Raw genomic sequence first — 26,369 nt, forward strand, 5'->3', positions numbered from 1 at the left:
AATGTTTCCTATCTGTTGGCTCGTTTGTTGCAACGAAACTATTATCATGGAAAACAACAAATAATTGGCTAAAAAATTAGCTTTACTATGCATACAAAAAGTTAATAATTTGTTAATTTTGCATCTATTGATCAAAGAGTTGTGTTATTCATACAATAACTCGTTCACCACTTTATATATTTATCTCTTTTCATTGCATCATTTATTTTATATCATATGCTTCTTTTTTTTTCTCTTGATTGTATAACTTATTGTATGATCTTTAGTTTAAAAACATATTTAATTGTGCCAAATGAAGAAAAAAAAGGACAACAAAAACATTTTCTTGCTAATGAAAGAGAAGTCAAAAATCAAAGTTGAAGCAAAGGCACAATATATATATATATATATATATATATATATATATATATATATATATATATATATATATATATATATAGACACACACACACACACACACCTGCGATTTCAGGTTGCCATTGTAGTATATTCCATTAAAAAATGAGCATTGTTACATGAACAATGCATTCCATGGGTCCTAATTAAGTTTAGATTGAGATGGGAACGAATTAATGACTTCACGAATAGTGGCTTGTTCTGCTCCCCCATCGCCTCCGCGCCCCTGTCTGCACTCTCTTGTTCTGCTCCCCCATCACCTTGAACAGTGGCTTCACGAACAACCCACGGTCCCCCATCGTCACAAACTATGACTTCAAATAATACGTGACGAGGGCACCCATGGTGTAGCTGCAGGCTTTGCGAATGGCGGAGTCAATGTCCTTGAGGCGGCGGACGACGTAGGCGATGATCTTGGTGAGATGGGTCGCCACAACATCAAAGTGTGTGGCACAGACGGCGGTGAGAAGGTAGAGCGCGTCCTGCTTGACAACAGGCTTGGGGTCAATGGCGGCATCAGAGTGTGCGATGCAAATGACAGCAAGGAGGCAGAGCGTATCTCGCTTGACGACGGGCTTGGGATCGGTGGCAGTGCCATAAAGACAGTGAAAATTATTAGCAAATGATATTGATATAACTAAGCAGAGCATATACCTCTATTCGCGGACATCATATCTACGAAAATGCAGACTTGGGGCAACGAGGTTGTGTGGTGGTGCGGTGGCACGGTGTCGCTTTGTCAAGACCACGCGGCTATCGACAAGTATGAAATGGAAACTCTATAACCCTGGAATAAAAGAACAGAAGAGGTGGAAAGGAAGCAACGTGTTCTTGGTTTCTTGCGGTGACGAGGTGGGTTAATCCCCCAACTTATTAAACTGTTAATATTTTATTAAAAGCACTAAAGGAGTAATGTATTACCACACCTTCCTTGATTGTCAAATTATTTTTTTTAGTTTTTAATATATATATATATATATATATATATATATATATATATATATATGTAATAAAATTTATATTTTAATTACGGATTCACAAATCGGTTCAACAGATTTATAAATCTAAACCTGTGATCCAGCCCACACATGAACGGTTTTGATCGATTCGGTTTAGTTTTGACCTAAATATATAAATAACCCAACTCAAACTGTTTCAATCAGTTTGGATTAGTTCAGGTTCGCAGGTGACCCTTACCCGTGAACACCCCTAATGCCCTATCTTACCCATTCATAATCATAGGAAATGTTCTGTCTTCTCACTTCATTCAACAAAGAAGCTCTTCGAAGGCATAACTGCTCACTTTATTATCTCCTTTTTTGTTCCCATCAAACTAGAGTACTCACTGTTAATATACTATTCTATTCCTAACAATTTTAATTTGATGTACTTGTGATTTTTGTTTACTCCTTATGGCAAGGTATGTTAGAACAAAAACGTATTACTATTTATGTTCTGTAAGTTGGAGTTTAGTTTGGCAATGATTTGAAAAGAGCTCCAGTGTCTTATGCATTTTGGTTTTTTAATTGGTGAAAGACTTCTTAGATTTTATTGATGTTATTGCTCAAATAGCTTGTACCGAGGAGCTATAAAGAATATTATAATTTCATAGACACAATCAAGTTTAATGAGGAGAACATTAAGCACCTGAAGAATATATGTAAACATTTGATGCTTGAGTCTCGTTGCCTGATTTATAGGCATATGTCCTGTCACTTTCCATCAATTTATCAAATGAGAAATTAAGCTTTGTACCCATACGAGATAAAAATAAAATAAAATTAAAAACACTGAATGAGTAGCACCCAAATGAGCAACAAAGCTCCTCCGAATTGGACTAATTAAATACCACAAAGTTGAAAGAATTCAGGAATTAGGAACCTATTATTAAATCATAAGAGTTTATTAGTTTCTTTTTTTAATCATTCAAAAGAAGAAATTGTACAAGGGTACCTTCCCTTTACAAGAATCTTTCATACAAAAGGCAAGATTGAGACAAAAGAGATAACTGCAAAACATATTAAACCCCTCTCTATAGGTATATTGCAGACCAATAGTTGATATAAACTTTGTTATCACTTGTCAACATTCCTATAATTGTAACATAGCATCAAACTCTCTTATACAAGTAAAGATTTAACTATTAATTGTGCTTCCATCCACCCCTCTTGATAGACAAGGGAACATGAGGCCCAAAAGGAAGATCATACCACCCAGACATTTGGTGGATTTTGTATAATCCATTCCATTAGGAGCAACTGCGTTGGCAAGATGTTAGTGGCTAAGGAGTAGATGTTGTCTGCAACTTGTCTAGGAATATTCCATTTCTATTATGTGGTATTTTTCCATTCTGTTTTTGTTTTATTTGGTAGTATCCTTGTTAATGCTTATATATAGAATCATAGCTTATAATGGAAAGCAGAAGAAAAATAATACAAATTTCCTTTCCTTGGTCTTTCTCTGGAGGTTACTTAGCCCTCGAAGCTAGGCTTTTCTCTTCCCTTTTTTTTTCTATGCCTAACAATTTTGGTGCTTTCATTGAGCTCCAATGGCAGAATCAACACATTCCAAATCTAGCCTGAACCGCCTCGAGGACGCCATTGCCAAACTCACTACAACTCAACTCATCTTCGCTGCTACCCAAGCCTTCGTGGTCTCCAAAATCGATGCCTTTATCCTAAAAATGAATACCCTGGAAACCAGCCAACATTCCCCTTCTTCATCCACTGCCATTTCATCTTCAAGAAAACTTCTACGTGACGGAAAAGCATAGCAAGTGAGCGTGGAAATTAAGCGAGCATATGAGATCGGGGAGGATCCATTGTTGTTGAGCAACATTTTTTGTGATGAATACAATGTTGATATGGATGATCTTCAGTGCGAAACACCATCTAAGGAATCTCGTGTTTCTGAAAACCTTAACAAGATAAAGGACAAGATAACCCAAATTATCAACAATGGCTATGTGTACGAAGTTAATGGTAATGTTTTCTATGTTGATGATAAATGCCCAAATTATGGTATGCTATCTAGACAAAGGCTAGCACATAATACAGCTGGAGAAAGAGTAGTCGCAGGTTCAAGAAAGTGTCACCCAACTGATTTTGCATTGTGGAAGGCTGCTAAACTAGGTGAGCCTAGCAAGGACAACCCTTGGGATCTTGGAGGACCTGGATGGCACATGGAATGCTCACTTGAAGGACTCGTATCACCTTAAGGACAAGCTATTTTTGATGGACCAAGGAATGATAGGCAAGGGAACATAAGGTCCAAAAGGAAGATTATACCACCCAGACATTTGGTGGATTTCATATAATCCATTTTGTTAGGAGCAACTGAGTTGGTAGGATGTTAGTGGCTAGGGAGTAGATGTTGTCTGCAGCTTGTCTAGGAATATTCCATTTTTGTTATGCAGTGCTTTTCCATTTTGTTTTTGTTTTATTTGGCAACATCCTTGTTGATGCTCATATATAGAATCACAGCTTATAATGGAAAGCAGAAGAAAAATAATACAAATTTCCTTTCCTTGGTCTTTCTCTGGAGGTTACCTAGCCCTCGAAGCTAGGATTTTCTCTTCCTTCTTGTTTTCTATTCCTAACACCTCTACACAAAAGATTTATCGAAAATATCAAGAGTCAATACCAGAGCATTTAATCGTCCCCTTCTTTGGCATAACTTCTCGTGAGATCACTTTCCAACATATGCATTTACTCCTCAACATTATCAGAATCTCTATCACGGAAAAAATTCAGAGCTTACCCCCATCATTGACATGTCTGTATACTCTATGTTAGATCATTGACTTTTCAACGCTCTCACACTACGACACTTCATTCAATGTTCTTGTTGGTCAGAATCTTCACTGGTCAAAACCCTTTATAAGTAGTTATTTTCAAGATCTCAACAACTAACTTAGTTGCTTTCAGGATTGTGTCCATAAACCAACATAAGACTTTTCAACATGATTGTCTTCACTCACATGTTTTTTTGGAAAATTTTTCAAAAAAATCACCCATCCCATAATTGTACAATCCCATATTTGTACAACTTCAAGATCCCTCTCATTTTGGTATGATTCATTTGAGGTGTTACACTCTATGTTTAGACTCAAACCCAACCAAAAAAACACATATATAAGAGAACTAACTCTACTAATACATAACAGTCTAGATCAACACATAAATATCATTTCCAATATAACATAACATGGGGTGTTTCGTCCATTAATTAAGGGACACTTAGAAGCCTTTAAGTCTTGCTTTTAACTGCTTCGAAGCTGTAAGTCTTATTGACTCAAATAGTTGCTCCTCATCAAGAGCTTATTGATTAAATATAACCATAATTAAATCTTGTATCAATTGAATCGGGATAAAGTAGCCTGTAAACCTCCTTTGCACTGAACTACACTTCCAAATCCAAATATCCTAAGCACCTTGTTTATTATTTTAACAATCGTAACATTTTTCATTCATAATCAAAGGATTCAAAAGAATAAAAATATTTTTTTTTTCCTTGGATATGAAGCAACAAATGAAAAAAGATGATGGAACTCACAAACCAAGAGGGTGGGTGAATTAGTTCTAAATCAAATCAAACAAAAAAATAGAGTTTTGAAAAACTTTCTTTTCCAAGGATCATATCACAAACTTTTGTTAAAACCAATATTTAATCAATCACCCTTAACAAGAGAAGATGTACACCAGTTTTTATACTAGTTCACTTTATATCTCTAGAGAAGATGTACACCAGTTTTTATACTAGTTCACTTTCTATCTCTCTAGAGAAGCTACTCCAGTTATCAAATCCAAACAAAATTAGATTTTCACTATGCATATAGAATTCTTACAAGCAATCACAATCAATCTCAGTTCCTACCCCAGAAAAATAGATTAAGGTACCCAACCCTAGGATCCTTTGTGAATTAGAGCCTAAGAGAAACCTACCCTTAGCCCAAACTAGAAAAACCTATTCTAGCATGCCTTCAGAAATTCATGCATATGCTAACAACATGTTAAACACATGAAAAACTTGAGTCAAAGAGAGACACAACCTGATTAATCACGTGCAAGAACCTTTGCTTAAGTGAATGAGTCTCTTCTTGATCTCACAAGAAATTCCTAACTCACTTTTTACTATGAGAGCTTCAGAAAAAACGAAGTCTAGAAGTTGTGAGTCACACTTATTCTAAGCGCTTTTTCTTCTCTCTTTTTCCTTTATAAAAGTGAGAACACAAGATGGTTATTTATAGAGAAAACAATTATAACCGCCTATAATCGATTAAATATCCAATGTAATCGATTATTTCGAAGAAGTAATCACTTATATTATCATTTCAATCGATTAAAGGGTTCTTCCCAACATCTGGAAAATTTTCAAAAACAATGTAATCAATTAGATTCTTGATGTAATCGATTAAAATGTTCTTGATCACTTCTGGGAACATCTTTAAGAACAAATTAACCAATTACGACCATCTGGCAATCGATTAAAGTAGAGACTCATGAAAAACTAGACATGGTCTCAATTGAACTATGTAATCGATTATGATTAACTAGTAATCAATTAAACCGAAACTAGAATCTCTTTGCAAGCTACAAACACTTGTGTAATTGATTACGATCAACCTTGTAATCAATTAAAACAAAGAGTTTTATGCATTGAAGACGTTTCTAACTTTAGAAACAATCTTCCTACCTTTACATGATTATGCATGATGTACATATGAAAAGATAGAGACTAAGATGCAACAATCAATATAAATGTCACTCAAAGAGTTGGACATGTAAAAAGATAAAACTTCTTCAAGCTCCAAAGCTTAGTCTTCATGTTACCCCTTATGTCTAACAATAGAGAGTGTTGTGCTTGAGGGGAAACATAGAGGAGAGAATGAAGTGAGCGATTCTGCATTCTACATGCACTAGGCACCGTTGTCGGCAGAAATGGTACGAATGAAAAGATAGAACATTCCCTGCAAAGTGCAAACTAAAAAGATAGGTCCCATGAGGAGATTTAGTGATTCAACCTAAGCCATTAGATTAAATTCAAATAAAGGGCTCAAGATTGACAGTAAAATTTTGAAGTTATTCTTAGAGTAGGTGAATTTTCTCCCATATATATTTAAATTAATTTGTAGGTCCTCATATTATTACAAATTTTAATTAGGTCCTTATACTTTATATTTTTAATTGGATCCCTAAATTAATTTTAAATTTGTAATCAAGTCCTTATGTTAATTTATCATGAGAAATCTATTAGATCGGAATATTTCATCATACACACACATAGATGTAAACCCTAAACTAATACACATGAACTGATTACAGAGTGCAAACCCTAAATTATGAATTATTATAGAGGTGATTAAAGAGGTGCAAACAACATTACAAATAAATTAAGGATTGATTACATATTAGGGTTGTGGTTATGGTCTGAAAGATACAAAATTCATATTTTAGGGTTGCGTTATGGTTTGAGAGATAATGAATGGGTCGAGAATGAAAAATAAGGAGTGTTGAGGCACGTCAGATGAAAAAATTAAAAAATTCTGTGTAACAACCATACCAATTGAGCTAAAACAGAATATAATTTGGCATCTACATGTGTATATATGATAAAATATTTTGTTAAGTCTAACAGATTCCTCACGATAAATTAACATAAAGGTCTTATTACAAATTTAAAATTATATAAGAACTTAATTAAACAAATTATAATAATATGAGAATCTATAGACTAATTATATATATATATATATATATATATATATATATATATATATATATATATATTAAAATTATGGATATTACACCCTTTGACCTGACCCCCTCTCATGCACACATGATCTCATTATGTTGTTAAGGCTTCAACTTAACAATTGCACGTGACTTGAATTAGGATTCACACAAAATTGGTTGATATATCACGTGTAATCTTCATAACCAAATGCTTATTAAATCATACACTCACATACACAGTGGTTTTCAAAATCATACAGGCCTCAGTTTTCATGTCAAATTAAATTTTAATCAATCCTTGAATAAAAGAAGTCTCTCTCGAGACAACTGGCTACAAAATACAGAAAGCAATTATTTTGCCTCCCTCAACTAAAATGAACGAAAAACAATACATAAAAGGATAATGAAATCTTTATACCTTGGTTGGCTTTTTTTTAATACCATGGTTGAATTCACAAGCAACCTTTCATGAACTTGGGTTGTTGGGTGCCTAACTATTTTAAATTTGCATTATTAATACTGCATGAAGGTTTACAAATGAAGAATCTGACTTTATCATTTAGTTTGGATCTAACTACCCATCACCTACAACTCTTTGAGAAAGTAAGAGGAGAGATACACATTGCGAAGGAAAATTAGAAAGTTAAGGGAACAAAACATTGCTATATAGCATTTGATTCGATTCATATTTATATCAATTAATATGGTCAATTTTTAAATGCTTTTTCTAAAGTATTTGAATAAAAATTATACAGAAAAAATGAAAATAAAAAGATTAATAAACATACCTCGCAGTGTATAAACTTTTTATATATTATAATTGAATCATTCATCAATCGTCATGTAAGATAATTAAATTTGTTGATTGTTTTAATAATTATTTTAAAATCATATAAGGATTAATTTTTTTATTGATTAATAATGTAAACGTTTTATGGTAACAATATATATCTATTAAACTCTAGAAAATATATGTTTCTTTCATGAAGCTGCTACATTTTTTTTAATGATAGCTCTTCTTTATGTTGGGTTAGAAGTGTAAGGTGAAGTTCCACCGTATAGAAGTGGAAAGATTGAGCACCATATAAGTGAGGAGAAGACCCATAAACCTCAGCCTTAAAATTTTGGGTTAGAGTGGGGTGTCAGGTCTCCTTATGTGGTGGCTCCTGGTCCCAAGTGTACCCCTCGAATCTAGCGTAAAATGATAATTGATACATGGGTGGACTCCGGCAAAATAAAAAGTCGAACGACTAATGTGTTTTGATACATCAATTTTTCATTTTCCTTTCAACTATTATTTATTTTATTTTGTGTTTACCAAACAAACTTTATACAAATATCTCGCACATGATCTTAGAGATCGATTTGATGCGAAAGCCAATGACAAAAGAACGTGGGAGACAGTTGTGATGCTATTCAGTTGACAAACACTATCACAAAATAAGTGTCTGGACTAAAATATGCCGTGTAAGTGTAACAACATTGATTAGCTTTGTGAATAGTATTCATAGATTGTCTTTAGGGATAATTATTGTTCTTAATTGAATCTTCATCTTATTGGGTCATGCCCTCTAGATGTCAATCTATTTCAATGAAGTTGGTTGTTTTCTTAAAAACTTTGATGGGAGGTATATTTGTATAGATATTTTCATATTTAAATCAGTAAAGAAATTATGTCCTTAATAAATAATTTAGGAAATTAGTTTTTTTCATAGAAAAGTTGTATTTTAAGTGAGAAAATAAAAATAACAGAATGACTAAATACACATAGTTTTTTGTTGAAGTCAAATACACTAATAGTTAATATATACAATCAAAATACTTAAAAATACTGAACCAAAGTTTTGTCTAAAAATATGTTCATAAGCATAAGATTTAGAAATTACATCTTTTATAATAAAATGATAGATTTTTCTAAAAGAAAATTCATAAATACTCATTTATAATACGATTCTTTAAAATTGAAATTAAATTAAAAAAATATGAAAGCATTTGTTTCATGGATAATTTTTTGAGTCCCTGAAATATTATTTCTGAGAATAAAACATAAGAATGTACGTCATTCCCAGGTATATTATAAAAATGTGTTTTGTTAACAATTAAAAATAATTAGAAATATTTTTTATATGCCTAAGAATAATTTTTAAAACATGTTTGTTGGACATTTTTTTTCTAGAAATATATATTAATTATTAAAATATTCTTCTAGCACACTAAGTATATATGCAAACCCACCTACGGTCCGTGACAGAGCTTCAACCGAAAATTTGGGGAAACCGAAATAAAATTTGACAAAATGGAATTTTAGTTATTTATTATATTTTAAGTTTTAGTTTAGAAAGTTTCATTATATATATATATATATATATATATATATATAAAACAAGAAAAACTCTTCGTTAAGCTGAATTCGTCTTTTCCTCAATTTTTGATACAAATTTGACTCACTTGTTGAGATATGATAAATTGTGAGAAATATTATCTCAACCAAACTTAATAGTGTTAGCGTTAAAAACCGACAAAAGAATCTATTTGGCTTAATAAAGATACTATAAGAGAGTAAAATAAAACCTTTTAAACTTAAGAGACCAAATTAAAACTTAAAATATATATATATATATATATATATATATATATATATATATATATATATATATATATATATATATATATATATGATAAAAATTCTATTTTAATCAATAAAATTTAATGCATAAATTTAATATTAGTGAATATTACAAAATTTGATAGCACTTTTCAGAATTATATTCTAAAGAATTGTTAAATTTATCATCATATATCACTATACCAACTTTTCAAAATTGCTTCTCATTTCCTTCAATAATCAAGATTATTTTTGGGTTTAAAAGGATGTAAAAAATATTTTAATTTGTTCATTTTTTTCACAAGTTTTTTCTCTTGAAAAAGTAATTTCATTTACTCTTGAATCATTATTTTTTATATAAATTTATCAATTGCGTAGAAAAAGAGAAAAAATATTTACATAATTATCATAAGTTAAAATAAATAAAGCATGTAAATGTCTAGTTAAATTTGTATTAATTTGAACTCTTTTAATTTTTCCTTAATAATTTTCATTTATATAATACACATATTTATATTTTAAAAAAAAAAATTGGGGGGTGGGGGGTCGTGCCTCCCCCCTATCATAATAAAGATCCACTTCTGCCTATAACACACTTGACAAATGCAGTTGGTTAGATCAAAATGAGATAGTTGTGTCTTTATTTTCAGATCGAAAATTGAATGCTCTCTTCTTTCTCCTCCTTTTCCTCTCCATAACCTCTGCTATGGCGAAAGTCATCGGAGCCCTTGAAGGTGAAAAACTATCTCTAGCACCAACATAGTTGGGGTTAGAGGTGTAAGCGTACACCAACAAGGGCCCTTGGTAGATCTAGACATGGAGAAAGTGAAATCAAAAGCAAACGAAGGGTGACAAGAAATCAAAAAAGGAAAAATGGATCTTCAACCTCACACAACCACTCGTTCTCCCGACCAGCTGTTGCAGTAAGATGCACCACTGCTTTAATAAATAGAGACGATCAAACCACCTTCTTCTTCACGAATTTCCAAGAGACCCATAAAGCCAAAGATATGTGGAACATCTTTCATTTGCATGGCAAAATCATGGAAGTCTACATTCCAACAAAGATGGATAGAAGAGGCGAAATATTCAGATTTTCTAGGTTCGAGTCGATAGCAGACCCTCAAATTCTATCCTTGAAGTTGGACAAAATTTTCATAGGAAACTAGAAGCTTGTGGTCAACACTCCAAAATATGAAAACAAGAAACAACCAAGCATCTAAATTTAACCAAAGAGGAAGATTCTTAAGTTCCCTGAAAAACAACAGGTTACATTGGTGTTGCAAGAAAACTCCCTCAGGGCTGAAAAGGTAATCCCAAAAAACGCCACCAAAGTGATAGCTTTCCCTTAGCCTTTGAATCAGATTATGAGTAGCTAAGAGGACTTTATCGATCCTACGTTGGTAAAGTGAACAAACCAGGGGATACCTTTTCACACAACAAAAACTAAATCTGGAGGCCATTTTTGGGGTAAAAGCCACTCTTTTATGGCCTTCTTTGGTGTTGTTGGAAACCCCAGAACTGAAGGATGTGGCAGATTATCTCAACAAAGATATAGAATGGGTGAATGATTGGTTCAAATCTATTCTCGGATGAAATCCCTTAATAATTTTTCACAAGAGGGAGATTTGGATTAAGTGTCACGACATCCCGACACATGCATGATCAGATGCTTTTTTCAACAAAATTGATTCTATGTTCGAGTCCTATCTTCACTTAGACGAAGAAATGTTGAGCAAAACCAAGCTCGATGTCGCAAGACTTGCGGTGAAGACCTCCTTTCAATCTGTGATTGATGAAGTTCTAAAGGTCTAGATTAATGGCTCCCCGTATGAGATCAAGATTGCTGAAGACCCCAACTTTCATTGTGGTTCTATTGGTAACTCCCAATCGGACTCCAATAGCTCTTCAATGGTGGATTCAGATCTAAAAGTTGGTTTCAGGTTGGAAGAGTCTGACGGTGATGATGGTATTGCAACTCCTTTCGTAGGCCTAGAGGTTTAGAATTCAAATTTTGAAAATGAATATTCTGTTTTTCAAAATTTTAATTCCCAAAACCTTTTGGGCTTCTCCCTTGCCCCATCCTTGCCCCAAAAGAAAAACCCTTTTTCTGCTAACCTGTTAACCTCTTCTTCCTCTAGCCCTACTTCGACCTAAATCTCCTTGTCTACCGCTATCCACCATTTCCCTTGAACCTTTTCATCCTATCTCCTCCCCTGCGAAGGATTGCCCCATCTCTCAACCTACCCCCTCCACCCTAGCTATCATTCCTTCCACCTACCTTTCAACACCCATCTTTATCCCTTCCTCCTTAACTCCTTCTAACCTTTAACCCAGATCCCTATCAAATACCAAAAATCATTATATTCGTTCCTCTGATGGGCCAAGACCAAACATAATTATTTTGCTTCGAAAAAACCCCATTTCAAAGACACACCACAACAATACAAACATCATCGTCAACTCACACAGTGAGGCCATCATCAAGATTTAGAGATCAAATTCGCTTCATGGAAGAGAAAGACTGTCTTCCCCAGGTCATCTCAAGGTTGAAGCTCGACACTCCATAAAGATATTTTCGTTGAATATTAGAGGCATTTGGGACAAGGTCAAGCGGAAGCAAATTCGCTCCCTGTTGTTGACACCCAAGGTGGACTATTGTCTCCTCCAAGAGGCTAAGGCATAAAACATTGATCCAAGTTTTATTCAAGACATTTGGGGATTTCCACTAGGAGAATGTAACTGAATCTCTTCCCCTGCACAAGGCCTATTTAGCAAAATGGTCACAATATGGAGAAAAGACATTACTGAGTTCAAATTTGAATTTAGAGGCAAAGGCTTTTTGGGCATCTATATTCAATGGAGCAATTCATGAAGGCTATGTTTTATTGTAAACATTTACTCATCCTATGCAATGGAAGGGAAAAGACAACTATGGTCAAAGCTGTTCATGATCAAACGCAGATTTCCATCTGGCTCATGGTACCTAGCGGAGGACTTCATGCCATTTGCAATCATCATGACTTGAAAGGTACCTCAAACTATCATAATTCCACTGACATGGCTGAGTTTTCCTTATTCATCAACTCTATGGACGTCAATGAAGTATCTTCAACTGGAAAAAGATTTTTGTGGTTCAGCTCTGATGGCAAATCAATGGGCAAGGTAGAAAATTTTTTTATACTTGAAGACCTCTTCTCCTTATTGAAGTGCTCCTCCCTCTGGATCGGAACTAAAGATATATCCGATCATTGCTTTCTTGTTTTACAGGTGACTATGAAAAATGGCATAAGGAAGTGGATTCTTCTTGGATACTATCTAAATTCAAAGATAAGTTGCGTGCAACAAAGGAGCAAAACCACTTTCAATCAGAGGATTGATCAAAAGTCCAAAGAACTTGAAGATTTGGACTCTCTCATCATGGAAGGATCGACTCACAATGGTGGCGTGACATTCACTCTTCAAATCCATGGATGATAAACCAAATTAAAAAGAGAATTGGCAATGGCTTACAAACTTGTTGTTGGGAACACCAATGGATAGGGGATTCTCCTTTCAGAGAGCTTTGTGAGATTATACCAAGTTTCAACAAACAAAAAAGCCTTGGTAGCGGATATGGAACTACTATCAAACAAGTGTCATGGAATTGGCAATGGAGAAGACAACTCTTTGTTTGGGAACATGAACTCCTAAATGAGTTGGAAGAAATTTTGCAGGGCGCCTGTGTTGTATTTGTAGAACAAGACTCATGGATTTGGCTACTGGATCCAATCTCTGGCTTTTCGGTTGCAGCAACATATAAATTGGTGCAAAATGCTTTGGCACAAGAACATAATCCAACACAACATGGATCTACATACAACAAGTTATGGGACTGCATGGCGCCTTCAAAGGTTACTATTCATGGTTTGGCGCTTACTCAACAACAGACTTCTAACTCTGGACCAGCTGCTAAAAAGGAATATTCAAATTCAGGATCAACATTCACTATGTTGTTTTTGTAGAAATTGCCTAGAAACATCCCAACACTTGTTTCTTAAATGTGTGGAAACCTCATCTATTTGGTGTGCCATTTACAAATGGATGGGCATGTCAACTGTATTACCAAATGATGTTGTTGCTCATCTCTATCAAGTCGGTTCACAGATAAAAGGAAAAAAGGCCAAGCGTTGGAGGTGGCTAATTTGATTCATAGGGTGATGAAAAATTTGGAATCAAAGAAACAATATCATATTCAAAGGCCAACAGCTTGGCAAGAACAAACTAGTAGAGGAAATCAGAATCACAACTTGGCAATGGGTGTTATATAAGAAGGAAAATGCTGCAGGTTTTATGTTTTCATCATGGTTATATGATTCTATACTTAGTTTGAGCACTCAAAACTAAGTTTTTTCGGCAGCCTTGTGAGATGCTCTTTTGGTATCTAAAAGTACACAATATTGACCCTGTACATTATTAATCTTTTTGTACAGCTCCATCTGCACATCTTATGCATAATGGCTCATATCAAGATATATTTTGATTTTTTTTTTTAAAATAAGATCAAAATGAGATTATAGTAAATTTAGAAAGTCTAACAAACACTTTGTCACTCTAACAAATTTAGAGATACTGAGATTCTGGTCAAATACTTGTCAACTAACATAAATATGCAAAATAAAATTAAATATAATATAAACCATAAAATATTCTACTAATTATAAAATCAACATTGAATAATAAGAGCAACAAATACACTATTATTTAAATTATTGAAATTGTTTATTAAAAGGGGAGCATTGAAGGGAAAGCAAAAAATTATTGTAACCTACGTGAAATTGGCCGTTAATGAAATTGGTACAGGAACAAAATTTGTAGTAATGAGAAAAATTAAGCGTGCATGAAGGGAGCATTAAAAGGATAATAGTAGTAAAAAGGATATATATGTATTTTTACTCACCAAAAGGATTGTTGTCCTATGGGAAATAGATATTTCTTACCCCTTCTACCATAATTAAATATTGATTGAAGATGTGATTATGACTTTCTTAGGAATAAAATATATTTAGAGTTAATTATTTTATGACTTCATAATAAGTGCATGATTTATTTTTTATCTCCTGTATTTTTAGTATTAAAGCATTTATCCATGAAACAAATACCCATACATGTGTGTTATGAATTAATAAAATTAAATTTTTTAGGTAAGTATAAACAAAATTATAACTATTTAAGAAATATTTTTTTTTTCAGTGACTATTTAAGGAATATATGCATAAAAAAATTATTAATGTCAAACTTACAAAATAGTTTATTAAAAACATAATAGTTTTTTATATACATTAATAACAGAATAGTTTAATGACATTAATTAATTACTAGTACAATTTTTAGATCCGTTATATAATTGACATTGATAATTCAAATAAGGGAAAGGACCATTACGTCCCTTAATTTTTTTTTTTATTCAAATAGACACCTTCAACTTAAATTTTGTCTTGATTAATCCTTAAAATATACTTCTTTTTCAAATAGACACATGAACTTTAAAATTATTGTGATTGATATTTAAATTTTAACTATTTTTTTCATAAATAAACACCTTCAACTTTAGTTCCTTTTCAATTAATCTTTAAAATTTATCTTTTTACTAATATTTTTTCCAATTTTTTTATCTTAAATGTTAATCATTCATTTTTTTTTGTTACAACTAATTTTTTCGTATTTAAAATATAATAAAGAATATAAATTTAAAAGATATACATAAAAAGGGAAAAAATAACATTAATAAAAAAGTTTTATTTGATCTTTTTATTTTTAATTTTATTATGTTTAATAAACAGTTGAGATTAAGTAAATAGACAATTGAGATTCTTTTGTTATAAGATTTTGTTTATGAAATGGGTCATTTTTAAGAATTAATTGAGATGAGATTGAAATTAGGTGTCTATATGTCAAAAAAGATAAAGTTTAAGGATCGATTGAAATGAAATTAAAATTCATGACAAGAGATATAATTTAGGAATCGATTAGGATAAAATTAAAATTTAAGATGTCTATTTATAAATAAAAAAAGAGTTTAAGGTGGCTCAATTCTCTTTTCCCTTTAAAAAATAGTGAAAAAGTTACAGTTATTAATTCACTTATTTTTCTTGAATAGTCTATGGATTATTAAATATTTATTGTTTTATTAATTTTTTATTAATGATTAGTTTTTATAAAAGTTTAGGAGTACATTGAGTAAAACAACACTGTAATACAAGTCTAAAACTAATAGCGTGGTATAATACTTATATTTATAAAATTTAATGGTTATGTACTGATGATTTAAAATATCTTTATATTATTATTTAATTATAAATTATAATTAATATGATTTTTAAAATAATTATGATAAAAATTAACAAAATAATTATATATAAAGGATTATGATTGTATAAAAAAATTTATACTAGTATATAATATTTTTCTCATATTTATATACCCATCAAATTAATCGGCTCATTTCATACTATAAGTCCCTTTGACATCTTCTACATGTCTGGTCAATATAATTATTAACGACACTTGTTTGAAAATGTTCAAATCTTATAAAATATTTTTTTTACATTTCTTAATTTAAAAATAATCAAAGTAACACACACACACACACACACATATATATATATATATATATATATATATATATATATATATATATATATTAAAATAAACCAAACAAAATATACACTAATATTTAAAAATAAATTAATAATATAAAATTAATTTTATATTATCATTTAATTATAATAAATCATCTTGATTAATAAAATTTTACCATAACTCCTCAAGAATATATTTATTATAATTTTTGTTGAATTGAAATTGTAAAACTTTTTGTATTATAAGTGTAAAACTTTTATGTGAAAAAAAAAACATTTCGTGTCTGAATTTGTAAGTTATTTATATATATAGTCAAATATAATTTATTTTGAAAGATACATATGTTATTAGAAGTTAAAATAAAATATTATATTAATTTATAATAATTGAGAGTAACTGAAAAAAATAGTTAAAGTTAAAAATAACAATAAATGAAATTATTCTCTTTGCAATAGATAGATATTAAATTCAAATTAAAAATAAAGTAACTTAAAAAAAACGAAAAAGACCGTAACTGTGAAAACATCGACGCAAACATTATAACGGGCCAGAAACGGTCGTTTACGCGGCAACGCATGATAAGAATCATCAAATGACGAAAATGACCCTTCGCACGTGTTTCGATAACGTTGAAATTCTCAAGCGTGATACCACCGAACCCATTAATACAGAGCAACAATATCTTCTCTTCCCTACTTTTCCTTTATCCATTTTCCAAGCAAAACTTTTCAAACCCAAAAAAAATTAAAAAAATCCAAAAAAAGAAAAACAAAACGCTTAACGCAATACAAAAACCACAGTTTCAATCACATCTCTCTCTCTCTCTCTTTCTCGCAAATTTCTACTTTCTGGTAAGATTTTCTCTCTCGTTTTCTCGGGAAAACCTCGGGATCTGTGTTTGCTTGACGCGATTCCACGATTTCCCCTAATTTTTCGGTCTGAAATTGCGATTTTTTGTTCTTCGTTTTTGTTTCGTTAGGGTTTTCTATTTGAGATTCGTTGTTCCAATGAGCGATCACTTGGTGGTGTTCGTTGACCGTCTCGCGCGCCCTGTCCCCGTTGACCCGGTGGCGCAGCCGCCTTCCGAGCCGTCTCCTCCTCCGGCCCCCGTGAATGCTGACGCTTCCGGGAGCTCCGGCACCGCTCCGGTGGAGGATTGTGACGGAGAGGGCGGCGGCGAGGAGGAGCCGCTGATCCAGATGGCGGAGTGCCGCATCTGCCAGGAGGAGGACGGCGTTTCCAACTTGGAGACGCCCTGCGCCTGTAGCGGCAGTCTTAAGGTATCAATTTTTGTGTCTTTGATGATTTTGATTTTTTTTAAAATTTATTTATTTGAGGTTTGGTTTTGTTAAGTATTTGCTAGTTATGATGATTTCTGCGTTTTGGATTTATAAATTATGTTTTATTAGAAATGATTGGTCAATGTGGATTTTTTTAGGGGTAGGTCAGGAATTTTTTGTTTTGTTTTTGTGTGTGTGTGGTATTTAACTTCTTACTGTTTGTGTTGATGGTATTTGTTGAATCTATTTAATACTTTTTCTTGGGTAGAAGGTTGAGTTTTGTAACTTTGTTGTGTGTATATACACTGTTCTGGTTTGTAATGTGTTTATGAGATTTTCTATGGGATGTGTTTTGTGCATAATTAGTGCTTGTTTGGATTAAAGTTTGCAAACTTTAACTTTCAATGAACTTTATTTTGCAAACTGAGTTTCAAGGCAAAACTGAAGCAAAACTCAGTATACAATTGCATCCAAAAAACCAAACAGGAGGCTTTTCTAGTTTTACATTTTGAACTTCCGTTGGGGGGCTCTTGACTGAAAACCAAGCATGCCCTTAATTTATATTTTATCCATATTTTAATTGAGAAATGACATCCAAGTATGAGAATCTGCTTCTTTTTACAATATTGAGCTGGTAAATGCATTAATAATATCCATGGAGGAATGTGGTTGTTTGTGGCATGTTGATTTTCATTCTTTCATCTCTATTTCGGTATTCTTAATTCTTGGACTGTTGTTGGTGTTTGGTTTTGTGCAGTATGCTCACAGAAAGTGTGTCCAGCATTGGTGTGATGAGAAAGGAGACATAACTTGTGAGATATGTCATCAGGTATGCTTTTTGTACAATAGTTTTCATATTACATTACTTTTTGGTTATTGTAAGGTTATGATGATGGGAAATTATATGAACGTTTATTTTGTATGTGTCTAACTTTATTGGGTTATAATTTGGCGCATCAGAATCTTGGATGCCAGGGTATAGCTGGGGTGTACCTAGATGGGGTCTGGGAAGGCATTGGCTCCCCAAAAAGGTTGTCTGTTTTTTTCCCTTCTATATTAACACTCCCACATTATTGTTCTGCCCCTGGGTATAGGGACAGAGTGTAGACCTAACCGTGTTCTTGATTAACTACTCTCCATGGGAAAATGGTTGCAACTGGAATTTCCCTTAGACATTCCCAAGTTAATAGCCAGAATTCCAAAGAAAATAGTTGTACCTTCCAATAACCTTAACTCTCATATTTAACACCCTCTGCATACATGACCTCCTTTGAACGGAATTCTCGAACTCTCATTTCCTCTGATTTTAGAACAATAATCTGCCAATGGTACCTCTAACTCATATCACTCCTTTATAGACCTTTCCCTTTTTTGTTCTTGAATAAACATGCTATTGGTGTGGCCTTCCCTTCAGTAACAATGGGGTTATGTCACTTTTAGTTGGATACAAATCATTGTGTATTTGACGCCAAGGTGTAATATGCATGGGTTTAAAATAATGTGTGTATTTGGTATCACAATTCAAAACCACTTTATATTCCTAGACTTGTGTGATGAATGGCTAAACTGGTAATCTATAAAAAATACTTGTCTTGAGTCTTGATTCTTAATTTAGTTGTGCATTTGATTTTGAGATTCCTACATGTTTTTGGATGGGGATTTAAGGGTGGAATATGGGATGCCTGCTACCTAGGTATCAAACACAGGCATCTTGCATAGGCATTCAAGATAGTCTGGAGTTTTACATGCATGTACGAGGATACATCTGTATCATGCACCTCCTGAACTTGTGCCTATGGCGGGAACAGGGAAACATTGTTTCCTGTTTCTGTTTTTAAATCCTTGCAACTATATTAATTTTGTGCTTATTTTGATGGGATTTTTTTTTCTTTTTATGCATCTAACTCTCCAGCCATATCAACCTGGGTATACTGCCCCCCCACCTCGTCCTAATCCTGAAGAAACTACTATTGATATAGGGTAAGCTGAATTCTATTTTAAAGTTGTATTTGATTATGTTCTTTAGTGTTTTCTTTGAAACTTATCTCCTTAACGAGTTATGACCATCTTGCAGAGGTGGCTGGACAATATCTGGCACACCCTTAGACTTGCGTGATCCTCGACTCTTGGCAATTGCAGAAGCAGAACGTCAGTTCTTGGATGCTGAATATGATGAGTATGCTGCTTCCAACGCCAGTGGAGCTGCATTTTGCCGCTCAGCTGCTTTAATTGTAAGGCTTAACCTTGCTTTTGTTTTTACCAAATTTAATTGGTGGCCATGCTACATGACAATGAGATAAATGTAGACTTAGGTAGTGTTTGACCAAGGTCTTTTTTGGATCACACAAGTTACTACAAAGTTAAAATTGTTTGATAATTTTATTAACTTTAGCCTTAAAATTGCTTTTAAATTAAGAGCTGTTTGGTAATGTGTTCTTGGGTCTTGAGATTTGAAATCATTTTATAGTGAAGGAGAAGTTCCTAAAATTAGCTTATTTTGAACTTTTTTTATGTTTTCTTAATTAAAAAAGTTCCTTATATTTTTAAGAGCTTCTGAAGTATTTTGTTTGGCACAGCTTCTAATTTTAAAGAATAAAGAACTCCAAAATAACTTGTGCCAAACATTACCTTAAAAATATCAAGCTGTAGTTTCACTTTTCATATTATGTCGACAAGCTAGCTAGTGGACCTGATTTCAAGCCTAATTCATATTGTTTGGTGCAGTTAATGGCCCTTTTACTCCTGCGGCATGCACTTTCTGTCTCAGATGGTGATAATTCTGATGATGATCCATCCAGTTTTTTCTCCGTGAGTGATATTTTCTTTTTAGTCAAATTCTTCCAATGTTTTATTGATTTCAAAATGCAATTTAGAGCCAACCTAATCTACAGCTCTCTATTTTCTGCAGCTTTTCTTGCTTCGTGCTGCTGGATTTCTATTACCTTGCTACATCATGGCTTGGGCAATCAGTATTCTGCAGCGTCGGCGACAAAGACAAGTCAGTCTTAATTATAGTTATCAATATTTTCAGTTTTGCTTGCACGTGTTTGGTTTCACGTTACAGAATTGATTCTGAGTGCAGAATTGATTTTAGACAGTTTTTCACTTGTTTGGTTTTACGTTGGAGAAGAATTCAGAATTGATTTAGCTGAAACAATTTTAAATAACTTCTGTGTTGAATCAAAAAAATTATAGTGAATTTTACTTTAAAATCAATTCTAACCAAAATCATCCAAACATAAATCACATTACTTCGTTAGCCGTTGTTTGGTTTGAGCTCAAACCTTCGCCTATCTATACTAACTATAGTAAGGGGCCCTTTCTTGCTCGTTAGTGCTGTTTTTTGATTGCAGGGCGTTAGCTTACTAATATATATATATATATATATATATATATATATATATATATATATATATATAGCTGAGCAAAAAAAAATATATATATAGGGCTTTTTTCTTTCATCGTTCAGCTTGATATTCTAAATCAATTCTAACCAAAATCAATTTTATTTAGAATCAATTCTAACACGCCCTTAGTTTGTCCATCGTTTTCAGAATTACAATGCTATATGGTTTTAGGCTGGAATCTAAGTTTGTGTTCATATATCTCACATTTTTGTATTATGGTGAAACAGGAGGCTGCAGCACTGGCGGCAACCCAAGTTGCTTTTGTTCTACAATCTGGTCAGCGTAGAGGTTTACAGTTTGCAATAGCACCAGGACCCCCCACACTACACCAGGAACAAGTATAATAATTTGTATGCTTTTTTATGTATGAATGAATATTAAGAAGGCTTTGTTGAAATGCCGTGCATTTTTACTCTTTACTTCCAGCTGTAACGTTATGTACATGTACATACTTAGGGGTGCTAAAACGATGTACATGAATCCATTGGTATCCATTCAATTCATCTATCTATGAATGTAACCGAATCCATCCACTTACTATATATTAAGAGATTTATATGCAAAATAAGGATTAATGGTCTAATCTCGCTCCCGTTTACTTGGGATTTGCTGTGAGCATATTTATTTGGTGCTTGGGTTTATAAAATGAAGTCGAAAATGGAATATTGAGTAAACAGGACGTGTATCAGGTGTATGTAAACTATATTCTATTCAGGTATATAAATTTTCTATATATTTACAATTGTATGCGTAAGCCTTCTCATTAGAATTCCCAATAAGTATAGTTATAGAAATAATCCCGATACAGTTTTGGAAATGATTCCCCATAGTCTATAGTTTGAGAAATAATTTCCCAATAATGATATAGTTAAATAATGCTGTTTTTTTTTCATTTTTTTCTTTCAAATCTTGATATTTTATAAAGAAAATATTTAATGAAAAATTGAATGTATTTTTAATATCTCGGAAACATGAAAAAGATTTAATATTTACATGAGGATTTAATGAAAAATTGAATGCATTTTTTTTTTCTTGATCATTTTTTTTTCCATTAAGTTCTAATAAAATAATAATTTTTGTATTTGCTTCCGATAATTTTTTCATTTGTTATTAGTTTTTTTTAAGGTACTAACAAATAAAAAAATTTATTAGAGAATAAATATAAAATTAATTAATTTTTAGAGACTAAAAAAATGTCTGATAAATAAAATTGTTTTTTCCGAAAGTAAAAAACGAAGAAATAATTTAATAGGAAATAAATACAAAATTTAAGTATTTGGTAAGAGATCACGTACATATCTTGAAAATTATTAACTAATTTTGTGACTATTTTTTTTTTGTTTAGGTTGGGATTTATTGTGAAGTTGACTAATTTATTAACTTCATGAAGTTAACGGCTTTAGCAAATAAATTGAACACATGTGAGGGACTAAATTAACACATTTTAATGAGTAAATTTGTATGTTTATTCAAATGCAATTTATATCACAAGATCTTTTTAAATATTCTGTAGTAGTATGTCCTAGAATATGCTTTTATGTAAAAACAATTCTGATCAAGACAGAACTAGTTAAGTTATCTAAAAAAAAAAAACAATTAAATATATTAAATAGAATTTTTTTTCTCTGAATGGATACATATAAAGTAGAAGTAGATGACAATAAGTACTAAGTAGAATTTGAGTAAGGTATTACAATATTTATTTTGAGTAAGGTATTACAATATTTATTTTTGTACTTGTATTTTAAACTCATACTCTAATTCATATTTGTATGGATGGTAATTTTAATACTTATATTCTTACTTGGTATCTCTATATATTTTTACCCACTTTTGTATGAACATATCTTAATAGAATCTTCAAATTATATATTCTAAGTTATCATATAGATAAATATTAAGAACATATAATTTGAAGATTTAGGATATATAATTTTATTAAATTTTAATACTTATATTCTTACTTGGTATCTCTGTGTATTTTTATTAAATTTATTCGAAATGAAAAAAAAATATGGATCTCAGATTTTTTTATTTTTTTTTTATCGGTAAAGGTTAGTTTTTATCTTTTTTTACTAATTAAAAATTTTATTTCACTATTTAATAAACAAATTTTTATAATTGTTTCTTAGTAATTTTTAACATTTTTTAAAATTCTACTTGAAGTAATACTTTTTAAAGCTTTAGCTTCTAGTTTTTTATTTTTAATATATTTATCCAATTTTTTAGTTAACCTTTTTAAATAAATTATGATTATTATTTTTCAGTTATTTTATATAGTTAGTTTTATTGAACATTTATAATTTAATAAACTTATTTTTCAACTTTTAATTTTCAGTTAATTTTTCAGTTTTCAATTTATTTTTCAATTAGTTTCATTGATCATAGTTTTTATTAAAATGTTAATTTTATTGATATAAAAGGTTGAACCCGCCATCTTTCCTCTTATTTATTAACCATCAAATTCACCTTATATCTCCTCTCAGATTTTATTTAATGAATATCTCTCACGAGTTTGAAATTTTTAATGAATTTTAATTAATAAAAGAGATTGTGTTAAAAAGTGTTATTAGGACTAAAAGAAAAGAGTAGATGTTTTGGAATGTACAAAATTGGTTTATTAATGCTTGGCATAATTAATCATACCAAGAGTCAAACAGGAAATAGAGATGATTAAGACATGAAATTTTTTCGATATAAATTGAATAACTACTGAACGTTATTGAAATGATAAATAAATAGAACCTAAATTATGGTGAAGGCTGTTTTTGAATATGTCATTTACAGTCATCAAATGGTTCAGATTTTTTAATCAGATGTTGTAGCGAAATTGAGAAAGAACTGACACTCTTTTTTTTATCTGATTAGATTTTCTTTTCTCTTTTTTTTTTTTCTTATCTCTTTTGAACAAAGCAGATAAGCATATATTCTAAAACACCCCAGTTATGATTATAACTCAAGATGGCCCACCAATTTTAAATCAAAGGCAGAGCAAAGAAGCATCTCACTTTAGCTTATGTTTAGGTGACATTCTCTTTGTAGCTCAACTTTTTTTCCTTTCTTTTGTAGAGAATTTATAGCAGCCAACGAGTCTTATCACCAACTTTGGTCCTTCCTATCAAACGTGAATCAAATATGTTCCAAACTTGCAATTCATTCATTCTTCATATTAAAAATTGCCACATAATTTTACAACTATTTTTTTTGTATGTGTATTTATGTTAAAGAACAATTGATTTCTCAATTCGGCTAGACCATACATAGTTCACGCATGGTAATGTTTCAAGCAAATCCAAGACTTAAAATACAGTATATAAAGCAAATAACTATTCAAAGACAGGGGACGCTATCTGTAAGAATTACAACTCATTTTTTGCTTTTATCTTCTTTAAGTTGCTTTGCTATTCTTCTTTTTGTGTCTTTCGTGGTGGCCTTATTCAGTCAGTGCTCATTGTTCAGTGACCGTGAGCCTTATGGGGCACACTTTGGTTCAAAACAAATTTACAAAGAGCCTACAACTTTAAGACCAGTCTTCAGAATCTAGGAAAGCCAAAATGTGTAACATTTTCATCTTTGTTTTATGTTGCACACTGTAAAAATTTTAGAAATGGGAACTGGTTGCCAGCACAATATTTAATTAGATAGATAGTGCCACAGATATTCTTTAACGGCAAACAGGCTTACCTAACAAGTTACCCTTAGCATTGTACTTACCGTACCACATATTCTTTGTTTTAATAGGCCCCCACTCTGCATTTTCTTTTATTTCCCATTTTGGCAAAAGTATTTGAACAATAGCATTTGGGAATATCATATTAGATTGATATCTATATAATATGTACATTGACGTACATGTAAAGCATTTTGGCATTTGGCCCCCTCTAGGGATCAACGCAGGTATTGTTGTTCTTAATGAAAGATCAATAAACAAGACTTTTTTGGGACACAAGAAGAGTGCAATTATTTTTCATAATCTTTCTAATGAAATAGTTTACCCGCCAAAGAGAAAGTAAGGCGTTTGGACCCCATAGAAACCATGTAAGGATAGTAACATGTTTGGTTTGCTGTCCCTCTATAATTTACATGTGGCAATAGAAATCAACTTTGTGTTATTCATACAACTTATACTACATTTTATACAATAATGTTTGTGTGTCTTTATCTCTCTATGGCATTATTTATTACATTTCATACTTTTTTTTCTTTTTCTTCCTCTCTCCTAATTGTATAATTTAATATATAAATTATTGCACAAATGACATTTCAGTCATTTATTTAGATGCAACTTTGCTGATTTACGCTCTCAAACAAAAAAAGAAACATAAAAAAAAAAAAATCTATGGCGTGTTTGGTTCCGCGGTGAGAATCAAAATTCATGTAAAAAAACATGAAAAGCTTGCCACAATCCAATGTAGCTTTGCACTACCGCGGGTTAAGACAATTATTTTCAACCCACTGCTGCACCAAACATACACCTAAAATATTTCTTATTTGAAGAAACCAAGCTTGTGTTTCTCTCCTAATTTGATGGTTATATACCAGGAAAAGATAACCTTGTCTAACTCAAACAATTCGCCCCAAAATTAGCATGTCACAACATACTATGTCTTTGGCATATCAGTGTAATAAATAATCACAAGACAATAAAAAGCACATTCTTAATTCTTCCAAGGACATGTGATTCGGAACGAGGTGACACTCTCAAAAGGCAGTTTCAAACCATAGGAAGAAAAATGAAAAATAGAAAGCAACAAATCATTTTAACTCTCACTTTAATTGTAAGATAAAAGAAAAAAAAAATCTAGAAAAGAAGACATAAATGTCCATGCGCTGGTTAAACGTTTCACTTGGACCATGACCAGTCACCCTTCATATATTAAGAATGAACCAAGGAATTTATGCTTTCGACAGTTCCTAGTTGCATGTGATATTTTATGTTAAATAAAGTAAAGAGAGAGGACAAGAAATTTTGAAGGGACAAATAGAGTTTGGGTACCCATCATCTAATCTAAAAGTAGAACAAAGCATAAAGGTAACAACATTGAGCCCAAGAAATCTAGTGCTCTTATTTTTGTCACCTTGGGAAGTGAGCTTGGAATTCTAAAGAGACTTGGAGATCTTAGAGAAGTTACAAAAGTGCATAAAGCAAGAGTTTGTTTCTTTTGGGGACTGTTCTATTCCCCTATCTATTCTTTACATAATAACCTGCTTGCACTGTTCCAATCTCCTGCTGCTTCTGCCTGGCCCATAGTCTTGCTAATTAAAGCAACTAATGTTTAACATGGCCCTTTCTTAATAACAAAGGAATTGTAGTTTACCATGTTAA

At 31.9% G+C, this 26,369-nt stretch overlaps 2 protein-coding genes across 2 annotated transcripts; both read left to right on the forward strand.

Moving 5' to 3' along the window:
- The first annotated feature begins 10,335 nt into the window (after positions 1-10,335).
- On the forward strand, positions 10,336-14,211 carry LOC114411260. The gene is made up of 2 exons (XM_028374996.1): positions 10,336-12,900; positions 13,006-14,211. Exons 1-2 carry the CDS (start codon positions 12,595-12,597, stop codon positions 13,210-13,212), a joined length of 513 nt encoding a protein of 170 aa, XP_028230797.1. The 5' UTR covers positions 10,336-12,594; the 3' UTR covers positions 13,213-14,211.
- A 2,833-nt stretch (positions 14,212-17,044) lies between these two features.
- Positions 17,045-21,626, forward strand: LOC114411264. The gene is made up of 8 exons (XM_028375000.1): positions 17,045-17,207; positions 17,336-17,636; positions 18,394-18,465; positions 19,549-19,616; positions 19,711-19,867; positions 20,361-20,444; positions 20,545-20,634; positions 21,271-21,626. The coding sequence occupies exons 2-8, from the start codon at positions 17,364-17,366 to the stop codon at positions 21,385-21,387; spliced, it is 861 nt and encodes a 286-aa protein (XP_028230801.1). The 5' UTR covers positions 17,045-17,207; positions 17,336-17,363; the 3' UTR covers positions 21,388-21,626.
- Positions 21,627-26,369: the final 4,743 nt, after the last annotated feature.

Source organism: Glycine soja, chromosome 1, assembly GCF_004193775.1.
Source record: "Glycine soja cultivar W05 chromosome 1, ASM419377v2, whole genome shotgun sequence".
Lineage (NCBI taxonomy): Eukaryota > Viridiplantae > Streptophyta > Magnoliopsida > Fabales > Fabaceae > Glycine > Glycine soja.

Excerpts from the sequence above, each read along its gene's own strand:
- LOC114411264 (XM_028375000.1), top strand. The coding sequence starts at position 17,364 with ATGAGCGATCACTTGGTGGTGTTCGTTGACCGTCTCGCGCGCCCTGTC. Across the intron at positions 19,617-19,710 it reads GAAACTACTATTGATATAGG|AGGTGGCTGGACAATATCTG; the intron begins GTAAGCTGAATT and ends ACCATCTTGCAG. Across the intron at positions 20,635-21,270 it reads AGCGTCGGCGACAAAGACAA|GAGGCTGCAGCACTGGCGGC; the intron begins GTCAGTCTTAAT and ends ATGGTGAAACAG.
- LOC114411260 (XM_028374996.1), top strand. The coding sequence starts at position 12,595 with ATGGAGCAATTCATGAAGGCTATGTTTTATTGTAAACATTTACTCATC. Across the intron at positions 12,901-13,005 it reads ATGGCAAATCAATGGGCAAG|GTGACTATGAAAAATGGCAT; the intron begins GTAGAAAATTTT and ends CTTGTTTTACAG.